The sequence below is a fragment of the Hypanus sabinus genome, chromosome 5 (genome assembly GCF_030144855.1).
Source record: "Hypanus sabinus isolate sHypSab1 chromosome 5, sHypSab1.hap1, whole genome shotgun sequence".
Lineage (NCBI taxonomy): Eukaryota > Metazoa > Chordata > Chondrichthyes > Myliobatiformes > Dasyatidae > Hypanus > Hypanus sabinus.
Window position 1 is genome coordinate 99717847 of NC_082710.1, and position 22882 is coordinate 99740728.

The following is a 22882-nucleotide window of genomic DNA, read 5'->3' on the forward strand; positions in this document are numbered from 1 at the left end:
GAATGGTAAAAATTTACCTCCAATTATTTGAACAAATTGCATGGCTATTACTGAAATCCCAAATGCTACCTTCAATAGTACACTGCAGGTTTTTAAATAAGGGAAGTTGAACATGAGATTGAAACTTGCTTTATTTCTTACTCTATGAATTACACTCTATCAGACATCGTCAATGCAATAATGGGATTCTAGTTTTTTTTTGTATGTGGGGAATGTAATACGAAGTAAAATCCTATGAAATTTGCAATCATTACAGTTCTGTGACTTCCCTTTAATTTAATATAAAATATTTTTAGTTCTCAGAAAATACAAGTAAAAAATTAAGAAAGGTTTGTTCAATGGGAAATTATCAATTCTTTTATAGAAAGCTAGTATCTACAGTGTTCTTAAAATGCAAAATCATAGCTGATGGTAAGAGAAATTCCTATTAGTAGAAAAACTTCTATACCAACACAAAGTGTAAATGCATCATATGAAGCATTTATGGGTTTTAAAATAAAAACATTAAGAAAAATGTGGTTACATTTTAAATGGTAGAGTGTTGAAGTAATTTTAACTAGCTTGCTTATGTATAAAGCTGAATAGCTGAAAAGAATTTTACAACCTCAGGCAAGTCTGACATTACCTTTTTTTAATTGGATTTTGTAATGGATGTCTTTTAAAAGTCTTCCTCTCAACTTGCACCAGTAAGAAATTGATGTTTTGTTTTAAGACACCAATCAATTAATTGGTATATTCCTGAGATCAACTTAAATGAGCTGTAAAAGCCATTTAAAATCAATGGTTTGGCAGTTCAAAAAAAAACTGCACGTCAATCACAATCACTAGTCCTTTAGATATCATCTGATCTCCGATTTGTCTTCCTTACATGTAATGTATCTTAATCGCCTACTGGAAATTCAGACTTAAGTGTAACCAGACCCCAGTTACAATATTATGGAAGCACTGTTCAAATGACTATGACCTATTCCTGCAAGAAACCCACTCTCTTTATTTAAAAAAAGGCAGTAGTCCATTTTGTTCAGCCTGTATTATAAAGTGATGAAGCTGTGTGCACAACTTTAAAAGTACTGTATCCTTAATCAAAAGCTCAGTATTGATTTTCCTTCAAATTAATTACTACTAATAAAATCTAGATGTGTCTCTTTAAACAAAGTCTTTGTTTTATGCACCAGTTGTGTTACATTGCTTGACAGTGCTTTACACCTTATTGGAACAGTGGATGAAAGAACGTACCCTGCAGGTCTGGGTGCAGATCACCTCTAAAGCACGAATCAACAAAAAAAAAACAGGCTACCCCCACGGAATAAATCTCATTCGTGCAACGTCAGTTTTATACAATGTGTCCAGCACTCATTTAGTCACTTGTTTTCCCCTCAGCAAGCTTATGAAATAAATCCAACCATATAATTTTGTTTATTTTGAGATGGTGAGAGAAATATAAAAGTGGACATTGAGTGAAATAAATAGGACGACAATATAAATTTTAAGTTAATAAATATTTTTTTTGTTAACAATGCTATGGATGAAAATGTAATTCTTTATGGTTTGAAGACAATCCTACAGTTAGGAAGGAAACATTATACATTATTATGCACATCTGTTTGCTGTAGTGATGTCCATAGAACCTTAAGCTGCACGTAACAGGTCCTAGTTTGGCTACATTTTATTCGAGCATGGTCATTTCAAAGAGAAATTACAAATTGAAAATTTAATAATACTTTTACAAAGACAATTCAGGAAAGATTTCTGTCATGGTATCATACATTGTATTGTAACAGTCCCTCTTTTTTTTTAGCTAAAAAACAGATGAAGAAAGTGGAATTTTCAGTCGAAAATACAGTGTTTTCACAAGATCGTATCAAAAGTTCTCAAATTTGGAATCCAGTAATTGGAAAACAAAATAAAATAATAAATCGAAAATTCGTATCTCACAATTAATGTTTGAAAACACAATAAATGCTCTTCTCATTACGTAAAATTTGCCCAAATGATCAACCTCATGTTCCTTTACTAAAATATATCTATATATTGAAGAACTATAATACTGTACACTACAGTATGAAATAAATAAAATTAGGAAATATAAAATGAGCAACATAAATAAATGTTATTTGACCTAAAATAAAATGAATGCAAATTGTTGCAAAGTTTGGTGTAATACTGACAAGTTAATGAACAAAAAAAGTACAGAAAATTGCACAAACATATGTAAACTAAGGAACTGCTGCCTAGATTCTAATACTGACATGGGTGCTTCAAAGAACAGGGTGAGCTGTTTAACACTGAAGCTGGTGCAAGGTAACTTTAGTTACCTTCATTTAGCACTATACAAGGATGGCACTTGCAGAACACACAGATTAAAAGGTTTGCATATAAGGCTTTTTAAAACCACCTTTCAAAAGGCTTTCTCCACCACCTCTGCCCCTCTCTCTCTCTCAACCTCTCACACACACACGCGCGCTCTCTCTCACTCTCTCTCTCTCTCTCTCTCTTTTCCTCTATAGCTGGGCCACTTTAAGACTTCATTTTCTGAAAATTACACGTGCATCATTTCATGATCCTTCAAAGAATTCTTGGGAACCTAAAATATTGTGTGGTTGCACAATCAGGCCTAATGGCTCGGTCAAACTACGAACAGTCCACTAAAATACTGCATGTATGGGTAAAAGCACAAGCATTTCATTTTCAAGTTGCTCTTGTGTAATAATATACATAGGTAGAAAACACAGACAATACATTGTAAAATTTTGTGTAGTAATACAAGTGGCATGTAATGCAATATACTCCAATATTTTGTGCTAAAAAAAAACTATTGACAGAAGGGTAATTTAGGCTGCTGGAACCACACATTTTTTTAGGCCCTAACACTGAACATTTTTTTTTGCATAATGCAACTCTTCACAACCCAAACTTGACTAATTCGTCCTAACACTGTCTTGTTTTTTTTTCTTTTTTTTCCTATTTTTTGCATCTGACAGACTGCCCCATCTGTCCAACACTCAGGCTTCCAGGAAGCATCAGGCACGTGCATGTACAGCTTAACACAGCAGTGTTTCAAGCAAGTAACAATACTACTGGAAGAAGTAGGAAGCTAAAATGCAGTAGTTATTATATGCCATCTTCCACGTTGTCTTCATGTTCTGATTTGGTTTCCGTTTTCTCGTCAACTGAGCTATCGTCCATTGAGTGGTCACCATTCTCCTCTTCATCTCTTATTGTGTCCTGATCTGTATCCATGCTTTTATTTTCACTCTCTTCTTCTTCCTCTTCATCAAATTCCTCTTCCCCATCTTGTCTGACCAGTTTCTCCTCATCCTCTTCTCCTTCTTTTTCCTGCTCTCGTTCACTCTCCACCTCTCTTGACATGCTTTCTCTCTCCTCAGAGTCTGAATACCCCTGTGGAGTAATGCTTTGTAAGTAGGGCCGACTCATCAGTAGCTCCGCAGGTTCTAAGTGGCCTTTCTGACGGGCCTCTCGCTCGGCTGCTTCCCTTTCCTCTGCCTCCCGCTTGCAATAGGAATATCTATGGTTCATGTGTTGTGAGTACGATCCTGAGTGTGAGAAGCGTTTGCCACACTTGTCACACTGATATGGTTTCTCACCAGAGTGCAGTCGTGAATGTTCAATAAGATGATGCTTGTGTTTAAAAGCTTTCTTACAAATTTGACATTGATGTGGCCGCTTTCCTAGAAGAGAAAAAGAAACACAAGCAAAAAAAAATTAGGATATAATGCTAAAATGTTTCAGTATGATTTAATAACCTTATAATAATTTGGATACCTTTGGCGGATCTCCAAGCACATGTCAAAGTGTCAGAAATTGTCAAGTGTCCAGAATTACTGTCAATCATAACTGTCAATGGTACTACAGATCATTTTTCCTGCCCTAAAGCTGAACAATGTTTTGAGCACAGACTGTCTGTACTTTTGAAAAGATAATTTACAATTTAATATAGTATTTTTTAAAGTTCTAGAAAAAGATGTGAAGGTTTTGAAGTTACTAACAGGGAAGATTCCTGTCAAAAATGGAAAAGGAATGAATTTTTTTTTCAGAAAGCAGGTGTAAGGAAAGAAAAGAAAGAGGTATATTTATAACAGTATCAAGTTATGATACACACTTCATTTTTAACCTATGTAATTGAGAGTAGCTACTTTGGCATTTCAGCCAACGTATGACCAGAGTTTGGAACTTGCAGCCCTGGCCAAACAAACATCTGGCTAATTCCGCACCATAAATAGCACTGGAATCCATTCAACACCTTCCATAGCTGCAATAGTTGAAGGAGAACTCAAAAATAGACATAACTGCAAATCGTTGTCAGCACAGCACTACAGGACAATATGGAGGGCAGATTACTTGAGCATTATTTAAAGTTCCCCATCCTTAAAAGACGTAATGTCATACTCCTCACCCCACAACCCATGTGCAGACACAGCTCATAACTTAACTCTTGAATCATATTAAACGGCCTTAAATCTCTCTTGGTAAAAATAAAACCAGTGAACCAGGGAATAAAAAAACCAGATTTTTAATTTTGTTTTTAGAACAGAGACATGAGAATAAAATCAACTGGTGAATGAAGTCAAGCAAATTAAAAGAAGAAAATGAACATACCTGTGTGCTCATATTTATGTCGCAGAAGGGAACTGCTCTTCTGGAATGTTTTGTCACACAAGTCACATGCATACATGCCACTTTCTGTCTTCTTGATCTTCTTTCGGGACAGACAAGAATCTGAATCTGTCATGTCATCCAAGCCTGACATGTAATCTGTGGTTCCATCAAGCAATTCCCCCTAAGATAACATACATTTTTATAAGCAAACCCACTGACCTCCAACACAAATAAATATCTTCTGCAGTCTCTTATGATTTCACAGCAAGAAAATGCAATGCAATACATAAAACATTTAATTTACATGAATTGACTTTGCTAAGGTATTAAACCTGAGAATCAAATAAAAGAGATAGATGCAAGATACATGCATTAATGTATTAAAGGCAAAATATAAATGAAGTGCGTATGCGCGCGTGCTTGTGTATGTCTGCGTGTTGCTGTAAAATAAATTTCTCTCACTAAGGAACACTTAACTGGAAACCTCAAATATATAACAATTATTTACTAATAAAATTTGCTCTGCATGTAGTCTCTGCAACTATCTAGTAACATTCTTTATCAATTCTGATTAGACACTTGTAGCAATTATATTAAGTATATTCATCCTATATGGTTACGATCTGTTCTTAATGCAAGGAGGTTGATGAGAAGGCTCTGTAATTACTATGAAAATGACTCCTTGTATGTGAAAACAGGATTCCTTTCAACAGTAACATACAGGAAGATGTGCATTACTGCATGACAACATTCATTTTGGCATGAGATGAAGTGCTAAAAGTAATCTAAAGTGTAAAAATGCACATGCACCTTCCCATTTTGTTAATTCCATTACATTTCACTGACAGAGATGTATTAATTAATACCTGAATAAGTTAAAATTAACTAACTGGTCTGAATGCATTTGCCAAATAGGACAGCTGCACCGTCAAAATGGAAAAGAAAAGAGAGTAAATATGAATTAGGTGTTGTTACATTCAGTTTACATACACCTTTCTACATGTCACTGTAACTTTTATGCAGTGTCATATAATACCTGGTTCTCACTTTAAAAGCTTTAAAATACTCATTAGCTTCACTCAGCAATAACATTGAAAGACTAAAAATACCAAATATTCTCAGTTGTGTATGTATTATTCAGTGCTGTGGACTGACTCCAAATGAAAGTAGCATTTTATTTGCAGAAGCATCTTTCTATAAGCAGAAAGACAACAAAGATTGATTTTGCAGTGGGCCAGCATTTGCAAAATGTCTGATCATCCTACACCTAATATCAGCAACTTTGGCATTTCCACATGTATATAGGAACGTGTATATGCCTCATCTGTGATTAGCTGTTTGCCTCAGTTTCTCTAAAAGTGCTTCAATGCCAACCATCATGGAATTTAATGTGACAGCCTGAAGTTGCAGAGATTCCCCAGCATTCCCCAGCAATGGAAACTGTGCAAAAATGTCACACCAGATGCAGGGAGTGATTTGCCATACATTTCAGTGAAGGGAAATGGCAAAAGAAAAATTGAGGAAAAATTTGGTTAATTTAGAATATTTTATATTGTTGGTGTATTTTAAAATGAAGTATATTGTAAAACGCATTTCGTGTCTTTAATGTTCTTTGATTGCTGTTGAGTGAATCATTCAGAATTCCACAGTTTTGGTTAAGTTGGAGGGTTGGAATGCGGGGCTTGTTTGCATTCCCATGTGATTTCATTGCATGAGACCCTGTCGCAGCACAGAACCTCCCTGTGGGGGATCTGGCAGGCTTATGCTTACGGGTTGTCATGGTTTAGGTCGGCTAAGTTAAGTTCAAATATTATTTGAAATTCAGCAGGGAATGTGTCAGATAATTGCCATTTCCAGCCCAATATGATTTATAAGACAGGATCAATTTTAAATTGTCCTCAATGATCAATACATTAATTAGCTGTGTAACATAACCAGTGATTTATATATAGTATATATTATATATGTTATGTTCAGACTAAGTGTGAAAAAAGTTCATGAGGTAATGGTAGCACCTATCCTATTATTAACCACAAGTTTGCTTCATATAACAGTGATATTAAAGGTTGTATATTGCGCAAACTTCTAAAAATGAATTGTTATTTTAAAATTACTCTAAAGTAATGTGTTTTTACCTAGGATTACATTCAGCACAGAAATAGACCATTTGGCCCAGACATCCCATACTTCCTCGGCTAAATTTACCAACATATACCTCTATTTATTCCTCTCTCAAATGCTTCTAACATCATTTGTTTCACCCACCCTATCTTACTGAGTTCCACATTCTCTGGGCAAAGATGTTTCTTTTGCATTACTTGGGTTTCTTGCTCACTATCTTGCATTGCTGTTCCATGCATTGCTTCTGAAGCCACTCATCAAAAGAACATAGAATGCAGAACCGTAAAGCACAGGAGCTTGCGTTTAAATCCATGGTAGCTGTGCCAACAATTATGTCTGCACATGATCAATATCCCTCCATTCCATACATATTCATGTCCCCATCTAAATGTCTCTTAAATGCCACTATACTCTGCTTGCACAACTGCCCTTGGAACCCTTTGTGTGAAAAAACGTACCCTGCACATAGCACCTTAAAGATACGTCATGTGGTAATTGATAGTTCTACCCTGGGAAAAAGACTCTGACTATCTACCCTATCCATGCCTCTCATAATCTTATGAACGCCTGTCACGTCTCCCTTCACCTGCAGTGCTGCAAAGACAACTCCAAGTTTGTCCATCCTCTCCTCTCATAGCTGATACTCTCTAGTCCAAGCAGTATCTTGGTAAACATCTTCTGCACTCGGATGCATGACATAATTTCGTGACGTAAGTGAGTGATGATAAATCTGATTCTGATATGGGTCTCTGTTGTGGGCAGGGAGAGGGGAATTATGGTTGGGAAAAGGGGAAGGGAGCAGGAAGCACCAGAGAGACATTCTTTAAAGGTCAATAAACCAATTATTTGGAATCAAATTACCTTACCTAGTGTCTCAGGACTGGGTGTGTCTACACCTCTGCCAACTTCCCACCCCTGGCATTCCTGCTCTGCCACTTGCCCCACAGCACTCCACCCTCACCAGTCCCAACATCCTTTGCTCCCACCAGAGTTATAAACTTGCTCTCCACTCCAAATTGACAAATACAATACTGAGCAAAATTCTTAAGTACCCAAGCTATATAATTGTGTCTAAGATTTTTGCACAGTACTGTATGTGTAAATTGTCCTTGTGTTGATCATTTTCTGCCAATTAATTGATCCTTTTGTCTCCAAGAATGAAGCAAATAGCAAGAAACCACTCTAATATTGTGATCATACTATAACTAGAGCTTCTTATCCATCTATCATAACATTCGATGCATCTTTTCATCGAAGTTTGAAAAGATGTGACAGAATCATTTGGTTGCTATTACCTGGAACGTTTGCTTTCGTTGGTACTTTCTTCTCTGCTGCATTTCTGCAAAGTTAGCTGCACCTGTTGCATATGTGTAGGCCATATGTGGGAGGAAGCCCATTTGATCTAGCCCTGGGTACGGTCGCAGATTTGGAATATTATTCTGGACCGAAGGCATGAAAGCAGCTGAGGGAAAAGCGTTTTGTGGTGGAAGAGCTGTGTACAAAGGTTTGGCACTAAATGGATTTGTACTGTATATTGGCTTAGTGCTTTTATCTAAGGTGTTGTTCATATTAGGTAATTCCTTCTTTAGGAAAGTCAAGTTCAAGGGCTCATCTGGATTCTCTGATGGATAGGAAATACTGTTATGGTCAATGATAACACTATTGGCTTTATTTCTTATTTTTCCCGTGACAATGCTTTTATGTTCATTCTTTTGTCTTGGCAAAGACAAGTCCAGTGGTTCAGCCTGAGGCTCTTCTGAAGAAAAGCTGTTTGGAGTGTATGAGCTACTATGGGAGTTCTTAGAGGAAGTAGAGGAAAGATTCAAAGGGGAAGGAGTATTGCTCCTTGAGTGGTCCATCTTATCACCAATGGGTTTAATACTGATAAACTGAGATTTATTATGCCTGAGAGGTGCATCACAATTAGTAACACTGTTGTGCAGTTCTGCTATTGAAGGTGATGTTATTGAGTCCATCGGCTTTAACACTGCTGCTGGAAGCTTAGCTGACAGACAGTCTTTAGTTATGAAAGTCTCAGTGGTAGTCAGTGCCAACTCAGCACTGGTCCGTTCCAGTGTTGGTGACCTGGAATGGGAGAATTGACAGAGCTTCCTTTGCTCAAACCATTCTTTGACAAAATCCTGAGGAAGGCCAACAGCAATGGAAATTTTCAGTAGTTCTTCAGAATTTGGCTCCATATTCATGGCATAATAAGCTTTTAATACAGACATGTGGTCCTTATAAGCATTTATGGGGTTGGGAATATTTTTTTCTGAAAGGAGGGAGGACAACATATACGCTTGCCTTTCACCCAGCACTCCTGGCTTATTTGACGTCACAACTTCATTGGGCTGAAGCACAGCTTTGATTTCTTCATTCATCTTGCACATGTAGCGTTCGTGCTGATGTAAGGGAATGGGACCAGGGAAAACCTCTCTGCAGAACTGGCAGGAGTAAGGGGACACATGGTTGTTGTCAAATGTCTTTTCGTCCATGCCAAGATCTAAAGCCGAACAGCTCATGTTTCGTAGCCTGTCTTTTTTCAAATTGTTCACTTGCCTCTGCGAGTCTGGGTTCAAACTCTTAAGACAAGCTTTGGCTTCATTCACCTTCTCTAGTGTGTAGTCGATAATACTTTTAGTGGCACCATTATGGCTGACTACTGGAAGACCGATTGGTGGCATGACAGGGGAGGTAATTCCTTGCTCCTCAGCCAGGGAAGCTTGAGATTGTGCCTCTTTCACGTGGTAACCTTTGAGTCTTGAAATCTCTTCAGATTTGCAGTCCATTTTTTGTCTACACACAGTATTGTCAACAATTTTGAGGACTTTTTGGACTTCACTTAAGTTACTGTTTGCTACATTTGCAAAACTCACTACTGGTGCTTCCATGCTTACTCCAAAGTGCTGCATGGGACTCAGAACTGAGCTATTGATTGACATTGGGCTGCCAGTTCCTACCCCACCATTTGGGAAAGAGCCAAATCCATGGGAAGCCATCATGGCCTTGTAGTCATTGAAATCTAATGGCTCTGTCTTGATTTTAAGTAGTCCTGTCTGGTCAGGAATACCAAGTGGCTTGCCATTCTCCAGCTTGTGCCTCAACTGGGTAATTGCTGAATTGGTAGGGGAGGAGGAAGCTGAAGTAGGAGAAGAGCCCGGTTTTAAGCTGGGCCGCATCCTGCCATTGACTGAAATCAGGCCAATGCACTTCTTGCTACTGATGTGTGAGCTGTAGGAACCGGAATGAGAGAAGCGCTTCTTGCAGTTTGGGCACTCATATGGCTTTTCACCTGAAAAAGAAGGATTGAAACATTAAATGTAAATATGCATAATTTTTGAAACCAATGTCAAAAACACAGTATTCATCAAATATAATGAGTTGTGTATAAGGGGAAGAAGATTTAATATTCCTCCAAAATAATGACATATCCTGGATCACTGCATTTTTCATGCTTAACAATTATTGTTTCATACTAAACAGCATAAAAATGGGGCAGCATGGTAGCTTTACAGTACCAGTGACATGGGTTCAATTCCCACCACTGCCTGTCAGGAGTCTGTACGTACATTCTTCCTGTAACCACGTGGGTTTCCTCCCAGTGCTCCAGTTTCCTCCCAAAGACCAAGGGTGTACCAGTTGATAGGATAATTGCTCACCATAAATTGTCCCACGATTAGGCTAGGGTTAATTTGGGGATTGTTGGGTGGCGCAGTTCAAAGGGCTGGAAGGGCCTATTCTGTGCTGTATCTCAAAAAATGGATAAATAAACAGGTAGATAGATAAATAAGAATAATTTAACAAATTTGACTTTATGCTCTGCAGATCACTTTACTTGAATCATATTCCAGGACAAGAAATCCACTGTTCCCTTAAGACTTTCTGTATAATAATTTTAATAGACAGATGTCCTGTGGAGTACATTGAGTTCTGTTCCCTAAGTTCCAATGATTCTGGCAGGTGTAACTCCATTCCAAGCATTTTTTTTGCAAAACTTCTGTTCACCATTCAAAGTACAACTTTTCAACAGACAGAAGAAGAAACTCGGGGCTTACCACTATGAATTCGCAGGTGTTCCTTCAGATGGTGTTTGTATTTAAAGGCCTTGCCGCACTCGGTGCATTTGAACTTGCGATTACCAGCACCATGGGTCAGCATGTGGTGCTGTGGAAGGAAGGTAACAAAATGAGCCTTCTGCAGAGCTTAGAGAGATTTGTGAATGGTCACAGCTAACAGAACAGCTTGTCAAATGGACGTATTTACATACAAACATTCCAGATACCAGCAAGCTTCTGAACCTGTTTATCTTTCACATAATGGTTTTTCAAATAACTTGTATAGAGTAAAGGTCTCATATTGCATAAGCCTAATAATTTATGAATTTAAAAAACGCTGCCATAATAGTCATGACATCACCTCAAATGTCTGTCCTCATGTAACAGTTTATAACCTCATGGATATTATAGAAATCATAAATAGGAAGGTATTTATTCTTATCTTGGGACCTGGCTGATTAAATGTAGATTAAGTATTTTTTGCAACTGTAGGTTCATAGTTAAAATGAATTAATATGCAACTCTTTGTTGAATTCTGTAAAAAAAATAGTTCAAAAATCTCAACAGGGCTGACCTTTCTTAAACATCTGGCAGAAAACACAATATGAATATTAACTGACAACAAATGAAATCGATGGCAGCGGATACTCAAGGTAGGAGGTCAGCTTTCTAAACTAGCAAGATACAAAGGCTTTGCGAGGGAACAGGACTGAACAGTGTGACAACTGCTAGGGTGTGCTGACTCTTCCCACATTCCTGGTGAGACAGATGGTGTTGGACAGGACACAGGGAGGTTTGTTCAAACAGCAGCAACCTTCAAAGATCAAGCAAACCCTGGCCTGCAGAGCGCCAGTGAGGGGCTGGTGCTCATATGTTGCTGAGCTGCATAAACAAACAGCAACAGCTGCTTTGTCTCCCCTCAATCCTTAGAGAACTGATGCAAACTTTAGTTGCGCCTCTGTTAATATGAAACAATCATTTGTAATTACTATGTGGGAGTACCGTGATTAAATTATGGGATTTTTTTTTTGCAGTGTTGAAGCTAAACACAAATAAATAAATTTTAAAAACAATGGCAACGGCAAAAGAAACAACATAAGACACACACTGGGGAAAATTTTAAGCCAGCCAAATACACTGAAACTACTGTGAATCAGGCTACAAGACACAGGCATACACTTTCAAGAATGGGGGTATTCTCAGTGCTCTTAAACCTTTATATAAAATAATGAAGGGTTTTATATTCAATTACATCAATGCTAAACAAAAATATTTGTGCAAAGCTCTTACAGAATGTAAAATGGTGTTATATTGATGGAAAGCTGTCAACTACAGCTGCACGGTGCTCTCCACATTGGTGGCATTCTTTAATATAACTGATCCTCCAGTGATTTGACACCGTCGACAATTCACATTATGCCAAATTCTGCAAGCAGCGACTTAAACCAAATTAAAAAAAAGAGTGCAGCTTCCCTCACTTGAAACACTGGAAAACCATGGATCTCCACTACAGATTTAGTGCAGCGGCTGAAATAAACGGAAATACCAGAATGTGCCCACAGTGTCTGAGTGTGACGGTTTGAGTAATGCTCGCTAGATCCTATTTTATCGTGTTAAAGTGCCATCAGTAAAATTGAGGACATCATTATTCTGTAGGCGTGAATTATTTTCCCGACAAAGGGCAACTGTAATATTTGAACCTTTAAAGGAGAGTAGAAATCAGGTTCAAAATATTACAGTCATCCTTTATAACAACGCTGGGATAAAACGAACCTTGTGTTTTTAATAAAGCACATTCTCTGATTCCTGAAAACAGTTTTAAATCAATTTTTCATGGAGGAGGCCCTACACCAAAGGTGAAAAGGGAAGTTTTTTCATATTAAAATTACAGTGTAAGTAAGTGTTTCATTTGAAAGACAGATGAAACCTGCCTATCGTAAGCACTAATGCATTATTACTTAAAGTTACCAATGGAATGATTTTTTGCTAATGTTATGAATAATTATCTCATCTTCCAAAGTAACAAAGCTGTCAAGTGCAAAGGTAAATATTTGAATGAAGTCATTCTATTAAAATGGCAACAATGAAATAAATACAGTTTTGCGCTGCTATTTACGATATATGGTATTTCACATCTCCCAAGAGGAGGCAGAGGAAGTTACACAGCATAACACAAATGGTTTAGTAATATTTAATCCAACAAAGTATTCCACTGAGATGGGGTGTGAGTGTGTGCCAAAGAATGGAGGAACAGTTTTGTGTAAACTCAACTTTTCCACCTTCTGTAATACAGTATGGAGTTAAAGTCTGCATCACAAACATTAAGTAAAAGCCTCTTTAAGGAAAGGACTTATTTTTTAAATGAGGAAAGGGATTTGGGGAGGCAGGGGAAATTCAGCAGCAACTGATAAACTTACACAATAAGAAAATGACTTAAAAATGGAAATCTTTGTGTACTTGTTCAATGAAACTTAAACTGCAGTGGAAGGAAGTTGTACGTAATTATTAAAGCAAGAAACGACCACAACTGGCAGAGAAAGTGAATGATCAGCAAAGGCGGTAACAATATTAAAAAGAAACTGTTACTTTGAGTGACTGCTATTAGCTGGACCATAGGCCACACAGGGATGAATCGTCGAACTTGATTAAAGGGTACAAGCACAGCAGTATTATTGAGATGAAACACCATTTTAATGAGATTTTGAAAATGAAGGTAAAACCCCAAACTTAAGCTAAACTTAAACAGAGTTCAAGTGCTGATAATGTTTCTAAATTGGATATTAAAATGCTCATTCAGTCGTGAGTACATGATATTAAATCATCCTGGAAGAGACCATCAAAAAACCATTTAAACCTAAATTAGAGCTATTACCATTAAAGATTTGCATCTTCAAAATGCCATAAAAAATTAATAGCCAATGGCAATTAAAATGATATTTATCCTCTAAGGGTTAGCCATACCCATCCATGAGCCCCACCTGATCTCTCCCTGGCTTGTGTGTAGCCATATGTCGCTCAAGCTGGGTGCGATAGGCAAATGTGTAGTTGCACAGAGGGCAGGCAAAGTTGTCTTCGTTCTTTTCATGTCGATATTTAATGTGCTCCTTCAATGATGTCAAGCGCTTGTAACCTCGGTCGCAGTATGGACAGGTCAGCAGTTGGGCAAAAGCATCTGGAGTTCCAGGTGGCGGTTCTGCAGCCAGGGAGGGGTAAGGGAGAGCATAGGCCAAGAGGTCAGCGATCAATGGCAATTAATGGGATAACTGCCTGGATGGTATGACAGGAATCGCTGCAATCTGCTGCTTCAAGTGCCATCATTACAGTGGCCTCTGCACACTTCGATTCCCCATACACATCCACGCCAAGCTAGTACATGTCATTTCATATGATGTCTGCAACTTCAGTCAAGAATTTGATCTACTTTTTTAAAAATGTACAATTTTTCTCCAATGTTTCCACTTCATACGTTTACAAAAAAAATGCTCTATCACCTTATCGTATTTAATAAATGTATATGTAAACTGCTAATGAAACACGATAATATAGAACTGCAATGTGCTGTAAAACTAAATAAAAATTCAATCAATTTTGTTTTCACTTTTGTTTTGGAAGCTTGACTATCCTTGAATATTATGTAAAGTTACTGAGGATACCAGTGCATTGAGGTTTCCCTGAAAGAAATATGTAAAACAAAGCCATTATGTAACATAATCATTGTTAAATAAAGTCAGTCATTTCCTGAATTTGACACACAGAAATTTGCAAGAATTCTGTTTGCACCATGCTCTTTACATTTGGCTCTAACTGCGGTGACATGGAACTATTAAAAATGTGTGTACAGCTGTGAAAATTTTGCATGAAGGAAAAATGACAGCATGCAGAATTCAACGAGGAATGAACCAAGTTCAAAGATGAAACTGGTATCTGCCACACCCAGTAGTATAGCAACATATAGTAAACTGTAGCCCAGATTTAAAGAGGAAAGGGACTAGTGCTTAAAAATATAACAAATACAGAGAACATATAATAAAATTGCATTATGATTTTTTTACAAAAAATTTGAATAAAAACTTTTTGAAGAATAGGAGATATAATTTTAAATATTGTTTAATGATCAGGGAAAGCAAGTTCTAATGCTGGGATGTTTACTGTATCTGTTTGAATCACAGATTTCATTTTAGCAGAAGGGCTGCAGTTAAAATGTCAAAGGTTTAAAGCCAGACAGGGGAGTGTCAGAGGTGAAGTAAGGTTTAAAGCAGGAGCAATTAAGAATTCAAATGATAAGTAAGGACCATAGCGAGAGTTGTATGTATGGGTGGCAGCTCTCTCAGGAAAATCAGTCATGGCTTTTTCCCCATCTGCTGGTTGAAACTGGACCGCTTGTACACGAGGCTAACAGTGCTTTTAAAATGTTCGCAGCTGTGTTCTGGCTGTGTATAAATGAGGTGTACTTTTACAATCTGTGTGTGATCTTCAGAGGCATTATAAAGCACAATTTTAAGTTGGGCCTGTCAATTCCCAATTTAGTATATCCCTCTCATGACAGAGTATATAAGATGTAATTATTATCAGGAAAATAATTAAACTGCTCTGCTTACCACTGAAGGGAGGAATATCAGAAAGGGCAGTCCTGCTGCTGATTTATCAATAAAACCATCCTTGTCAATTTAAATAACATGCAATGAACAGCTTCTGTAACTCCAACAATAGTGAGAGCAACATCCAATTATCTGGCAGCATTTTTGCAGGAAAGTGTTACTAAGAAGAGATTAGCAGTACAATTTACAGCATGTTGGGGGAAAGCAGAGGAACAGCCTCTTGGGATTGCTCTACTAGGGTTTTTACACCTGGACCTCTTCAGTACAGCAACAATTCTATCACTCTATGAAAGGTGACCAAAGTCGGCTTAAGTATGTAGGCTTTGAGAGGGATCTGACAGGACCAAGTGGCAGTGGAGTCATTTCCTATTAGGACAGAAGACAATAGAAAGGAGGCAGCTGGAAAGCACAAGTTTGGTTGGTAGATAAAGTGGAAAGGATGATTCATGAGAAGTCACAGTCAGAAGGAAGAACAGGAGTATGGTATTGGAAGAAGATCCAGAAACAGAGAGGAATGTTGATGGCAGGCTTTAATCACAAGGATAAATATTTTAAGGTTGATGTAAAAGGAAGGGGACAATGGGCTGATGGGTGTTGTACTCAGTCTCCTATAACTACTGATGATTGGTTGACAGCTGACCAATAGGTGCTGGTTGCTTTGACCTGACGTAATAATGAGGAAAGAGAACATTATTTTTTAAATGGAATTTTTTATGTACTGCAAGATGGACAATACTACAAAGGTTAAAATATTAAGAGAAGGAGATGATATGGAATTATTAATTCAGAGTCATGATCAAAGTCAACAGGATGTTAAAGTTGTGATGGAAAGGGATGAAATCATACCCAGGCAATCTTAATTGGAGTTTCATATATGGTGAAGTATAAGTCACAGTGTCCTAGAGCAATGCTGTATAGAAATAGGCTCTTTGGCCCAACAAGTCTGTGCTAACCATTTACTCTAATCCTACAATGATCCCACTTTATTCTCCTCCCTACACTCCCATCAGCTTCTCTGCCTCAGATAGACACAATGAGCAGTTCTCTGTTTCAGCCCGCTGCGCTGCTTGAATGAAGTTTCAGGCACAACACCTCATCTTCAAGCTAAGCAAAATGAAGCCTTCCCCAACTCAACACCGAGTTCTGCAATTATACACACTAATTTTGTTCTTCCTACTTGACACTCCTTTACATATGCCCAATCATTTAGCTCTTTACTTGTTATATTTCCATCCATTTCAAATACGTTCCCTCTTGGCATTTCAAATCCCTTTCTTTCCACTGTATAACTTTGCCCTTTCCCATACCACCTTCTTTTCCTTTTTGAATCTAAAAGAAAATTAACCTGTGACACTTTTTCCCCATTTATTATGAAAGATCATCAGCATGGAATGTGAAATTACTTTCTCTCTCCAGTCATGTTGCCAAGTCAGCAAAGCACATCCAGCACAGTCCGTTTCCTTCAAATGTTTTGGGTTTGGTCTCCGCATCGTTTCTGTTCAAAGTTCCTGTTCATTCACTGCTGCTTGCCAGACATTGGCCCAGCTTTTACCAGTGAGAGGCTATAGTCAGATTGACCATGGTCAGATTTGGAAGACCAAACTTGTTTACCCAGATGATCCTGAAGCATCAGGGCCTGAGCATGTGCAGGGTTTCGAATGGCAAGTTAAAAGAGGCCAAAACAAAGTACACCTACAAAATTTTAGATAAGGAAGTCTTGTCCCTAAAAACCAAGGGTCCCAAACTTTTTATGTGATGCACCAATATTATTAAGCATGGGGTCCATGGATCCCAGGTTAGGAGTACCTGCCAATGTCCCTGAACCTCTCTGATACCCAGAAATATAAAAGTAATTAAAATGCACTCAATAAAATAAAAAATACCATTTTTATAGAAAGTGAAGGAACTGAGAACCTAAAACCATTTAAAATAGCTATTAAAGTTAAAATCACAAAAATAATAGTGTTGACTATAAAGTCTCAGTTTTTCCTTTTTTTTCCACAGCAGCTCTCAATTCTTGGTGGGTCCTAAGTCAAGTCTAATTGGAGCAGAACCCAAGAGTAGGGTTGCCAGCTTTGAAGGGAAGGGAACTTTGAAATGCTCCTGCTCCATTGCTAAACTCCATGCTGAACACAAATAGAAAGCAGACACTAGAAATGGATGGTATGATTGAGCAGTAATTCCCAACCTGAGCAGCAACGTCTGTGACTCCCTATGAAGTGCCTACAAAAAACAGAAGAATGGGGAGCCAGAGAAATTATGAAGGAATCAAGAGAGCTTTTGAGAAGAAATGGCTGGGCATCTGTTCTTATGTGTATTGATAGCATTGTCAAAGATTAGTATGATATATAATGATGACATATAGGATTATGAATCATTAATGATGAGTTTCTTTCAACAGTAAGCTTGAAAAAAAGTGGCTGGGCAAAGGAGGTGAGTTATTGAAAAAGGTATAATAACTGAATCAAAACCTGCTGATGGCTCAAGGTTTATGAGGAAAATTATGTTTAAAGCCACATTCACAAGAGAAGCTATTTATGATTTTGGCTATGGTGCTTATGTCATAGAGTTACACAGCCCAGAAACAGGCCATTCGGCCTATTCTGTCCAGGCCTAATATCAAGTACTCATCCAGGTAGTTGAAAAGAACAATTTCAATGGTTTGGATTAGGCAAGCACAAATTGGGAATATGTTCCCAGAAACAGTTAAGATAGGAAATTTGTAAGCTCTCCTTTACTTGGTTATTTGGTCATACTTTCATTCTGACTGCCATAAGAATATTTTCATTCTGAGCACCACAGGGGAACAATTTGAAATCAAGTCTGTCTGGTATATTGAATGATAGAAAATAGACTACTTGGACTGTCATCGGACTTATCCAATTACTGACTGCTCAAGCTCAAGCTGGAACCTGGAACAAAAAAAATAAACCACTTGAGGAATTCAGTGGGCCAAGTAATTTGAGGGGGCAAAAGTAACCATCAGTCTGTAGTTGGTGGTGCCTTCACATGTGTTTCCTCCATTTGCCACACATCTGCTCTCAACCACCATCCTGACCTAGGTAGAGCAGAGATGGTTGCCCTGGTTCTGAACTTTTACCTCACTAACCTCCGTATCCAAACACATCACCCTTCACCACTTCTGCCAACTCCAACGGGATCCCAGCACCAGGCAAGTCCTCCCCTCTCCCCCTCTTTCTACTGTCAATGAAACCTGTTCTGCTCATCAATAAATCCCACCACTCATCGGATTGTACCTATCAACTTCCAGCCTCGGTCTCGATTCTCCATGACCATTCTACACACTGGATACCTTTACACTTACAGGTTCTCAACCCAAGATATCAAACCATCCCCTTTTTTCCATGCATGCTGATTGACTGAGGTGGTAACCTGTGTCCTCATTACATAAACCTACCAGCTGGATTGGTGAATATGTTAAATGAGAAACAAATTTGTCAAAACTATCAATAGCATCTTCTAAACCTTTTGATGGTAATTGAGCAATAAGCTTGTCCTTGAGATTTGGAAAGTAACACTAATGTATTTTTCCAGGGACATTTTCTAATCTTGAGTCATCAGAGGAATGACATTGTTGCTGTTATGTTCGCCCACTACGGGATCATGTATTTTGCCTGAATGTAACCAACTGAATATGCAGGAACTCAAAGAAAGTTGCTCTTTCACGGTTAATCAACCCAGAATCTTTTTATTCACATAAATATTTATATGTCTGTGTTTTGGGCAAAGATCTTTGGAAGTATACAGCATCGTGCACAAGTCTTAGGCACTTTAGATTTTTCATATGGTTTCAGATGGTATGGCGTCCACAGAGCCCTGACCTCAATATCATCGACTGCCTGGAGAGACAGAAGCAAGCAACGCAGCCAAAGTCTGCAGAAAAAATGTGGCAAGTTTTCCGAGATGCTTAGAACAACCTAGCAGCCGCGATTTTCTTATAAAACTGCACGACAATGCAGTTAGAATTGATGCAATTTTAAAAGCAAAGGGTGGTCACACCATATATTGATTTGATTGAGTTTTCTTAGTACTGTTTACTGTTCTTTATAGTATTTTTTTGATATTTAGAAACTTTTCAATGTGTTATTTTTGAAAGCATCTTTGCCAGACAGACTTGTTTTTGCACAGTACTGTACACGCTAACACAGAGGGAAAAATTCTTCAGAAAGGTTCTCTGCTAGTTGTCGCCAATGTACAGCAGCAAAAATGGCCTGCTCACAGAGACATGTTTCAACACACCAAATGAATGAAAGAGGCAGCATTTTTTTTTTGTATTCTGTTGTATGGCTTCTCTGGAACATTCCCTATATAACTGCTCCATGAATTACTGAAAAAGAAACTACAAAACTGAAATCCTACCTCACTGTGCTAAGTCTTTTCCAACATGTAACATGAAAGCAAACCAGGCAGTATCTATGGAAAAGAGTACAGTCAACATTTCAGGCCGAGACCCTTCATCAGGACTGGAGAAGGGGGAATCTGATAGGAGAGAATGGAAGGCCATGGAAGAATGAAAAGGGGGAGGAGCACCAGCAGGAGGCGATGAGCAGATAATGAGATAAGTTGAGGGAGGAAAATGGGAATGAAGAATGGTGAAGACGCGGGGCAATGGATTACTGAAAGTCTGAGAAATTGATGTTTATGTCATCAGGTTGGAGGCTACCCAATCGTAATATAAGTTGTTGCTCTTCCAACCTGAGTGTGGCCTCATTGCGACAGTGGAGCAGGCCATTGACTGACATGTCAAAATGGGGAATGGGAAGTGGAATTAAAATGGGTGGCCACTGGGAGATCCCGCTTGTTCTAGCAGATGTTCAGCAAAGCCCTCTCCCAGTCTGTGTTCGGTCTCACTGATATACAGGAGGCTGCACCAGGAGCACCAGAAACAGTAGATTAGCCCAGCAGACTCACAGGTAAAGTGTCGCAATGAGGCCACACTCAAGTTGGAGGAACAACACCTTATATTCCATTTGGGTAACCTCCAACCTGATGGCATGAACATCAAATTCTCAAACTTCCTGTAATGCCCCCCCCCCCCTCACCATTCCCATTCCCATTTCCCTCTCTCACTTTATCTCCTTACTTATCCATCACCTCCCACTGCTGCTCCTCCCCTTTCTCTTTCTTCCACAGCTTTCTGTCCTCTCCTATCAGATTCCCTCTTCTCCAGCCCTGATCTCTTTCACCAATCAACTTCCCAGCTCTTTACTTCACCACTCCCTCCCCCTTCTCCCAGATTCACCCATCACCTCCTGCTTCTTCCTCCCTTTCCCTCACCTTTTTACTCTGACCCCTCATCTTTTCTCTCCAGTCCTAATGAAGGGTCTCGGCTCAAAACATCAACTGTACTCTTTTCCACAGATGCTGCCTGGCCTGCTGAGTTCCTCCAGCATTTTGTACGTGCTGCTTGGATTTCTAGTACTTGCAGACTTCCTCTTGTTTGTGATGTAATGTGCAAGTTATGCTTTCAACCAAGAAACAATATTTGTCCAAATTTCTGAATGGGAAGAGTGCAGAAGCAGGATTATATGGTGCTACAACACTTGCTAACTTGCAGTAACTGTTTGGTGATGTGGTTATCAGATCACACTGTCACAAGATGAGACTGTTGCTGGATCTCAACTTTTCAGTTAAACAACTCTGCCACATTCTGAATCACAATTGTCTGTTCCTTTAATCCAGACTTCCACTGTATTCCATGCTCAAGTGACATTTGCAGAGCGGTGTGTTAGTAAGGACATTCTCCATTCATTCCACATGAGCTTTAAGTATGGATATGTGTATGACAAGGCACTGAAACGTCTGGAAGAGACAGTGAGGTCATCTATTCTTATCAAACATCCGTTCACCACCCTATATTTTCCAACAGGGTTCAATGTGAATCTCGGTTAATTTGAAAAACCATGTTCCTCAAAATTGTTCAAATTTATATCCAGCATATACAACAGTTGAAATGGCCATCCCTATCTCCCAGGAGACTGAAGCAAGTTTTACCATTTCCCAGAATGCAATACTATGCAAATTCACTGTCCTGATGAGAAACATTTTATTAGAAAGACCAACTTCATACGTCTTTCCACAGGTGCTCCCTGAATTATTGAGCGTTTATAATATTTACTGTATCTATAGCTGCTAAATCTCATGGATAAAAAAAAGTTTAGAGACCTGGCCCAAACACTGGCAAATGGAACAAGCTCAGATAGATATCTTGATCACCAGGGAATAACTGGGCTGGGCCTGTTTGTGAGATGTCTAATTCTATGACTCAGTGAGTATTGTTTTTCAGGATGCCGTCATTTCACTGTATAAAATGTCAATAAGACATTGGAGCAGAATTAGGCCATCCAGCCTCTAGAGTCTGATTCACCATTCCTTCATGACTGATTTATCGTCCCTCACAATCCTATTCTCCTGCCTTCTTTCTCAAACCTTTGATATGCTTACAAATCCCCAGCTTTACATAGACCCAATGATTTGGCCTCCACAGCTGTCTGTGGCAATGAATTCCACAGACTCACTACCTTTGGCTAAAGAAATTCCTCCTCATATTTGTTCCAAATGTGCATCCCTCTATTCTGAGGCTGCTCGCTCTGATCCTAGACTCACCAATCACAGAAAACATCCTCTCCACATCCACTCTATCCAGACCTTTCAAAATTTGACATGTACACAAGATCCCTCCCTCATTCTGCTAAACTCCAATGATTACAGGCCCAGAGTCATCAAACACTCCTCGTATGTCACTGGTTGTACGTGAAAAAAATCCTCTCAAATAACTAAACATAACTTACTCTTCTGCGTTAAAATTAAACAAAAATGTTATACCGTTTAACAATTTTAACACAATTTCAGCCTATGAGAAAGTGCGTTAGAGAGCATGGCTTTTGAGGATGAGTTGAGCAAGCTATGGCTTTTCTCTTTGGAGAGAAGGATAAAAAGTGACTTGATCGAGGTGTGCAAGATGATAAGAGACAGAGACAGCAGGAACAGGAATAGACCTTTTATCCCAGGGTGGAAATGGTTAATGTGAAGAGACATAATTTTGTGTTTGGAGGAAAGATTAGGGAGGATGCCAGAGGTACTGTAGTTTTTTTTAAACACAGAGCGTGGAGGGTGTCAGCCGTGATGGTGATGGCAGATACATTAGGGACATTTAAGGGACTCTTATGAAAGCACATGGATGAACAAAACTGGAGGGCTATGTAGAAGGGTAGAGTTTTTCAGGGGTTACAACCATTTTTATGCCATGGACCAATACCATTAAAGAAGGGGTTTTTGGACCCCAGGTTGGGAACCCCTGGTAGATGGATCTTGGAGTAAGTTAAAATGTCAGCACAACATCAATGGCCAAAGGACCTGTGTTGTTCTATGTTTTATATTTGAGATAGGCTTCCCTCAGCTGTTACTAATTTCCTATTGCTTTAGTGTAAACACTCAAAGCACTTAATGACTTATAAACAAGGTAGCTGA

The 22882-nt window shown here is 38.6% G+C and overlaps 1 protein-coding gene across 4 annotated transcripts in view; it reads right to left on the reverse strand.

Moving 5' to 3' along the window:
- Positions 1-1397: 1397 nt before the first annotated feature.
- LOC132394296 (zinc finger E-box-binding homeobox 2-like) overlaps positions 1398-22882 on the reverse strand; it is a 151816-nt gene continuing 130331 nt past the window's right edge. For all 4 annotated transcript variants that reach the window (XM_059970259.1, XM_059970261.1, XM_059970258.1 and 1 more), the window contains exons 6-10: positions 13772-13986; positions 10794-10902; positions 8034-10030; positions 4618-4798; positions 1398-3689 (exon numbers count right to left, since the gene is read on the reverse strand). In XM_059970259.1, coding sequence (XP_059826242.1) covers positions 3112-3689; positions 4618-4798; positions 8034-10030; positions 10794-10902; positions 13772-13986 — 3080 coding nt within the window. In that variant the 3' untranslated portion in view covers positions 1398-3111. The remainder of the gene's footprint in view (positions 3690-4617; positions 4799-8033; positions 10031-10793; positions 10903-13771; positions 13987-22882) is intronic.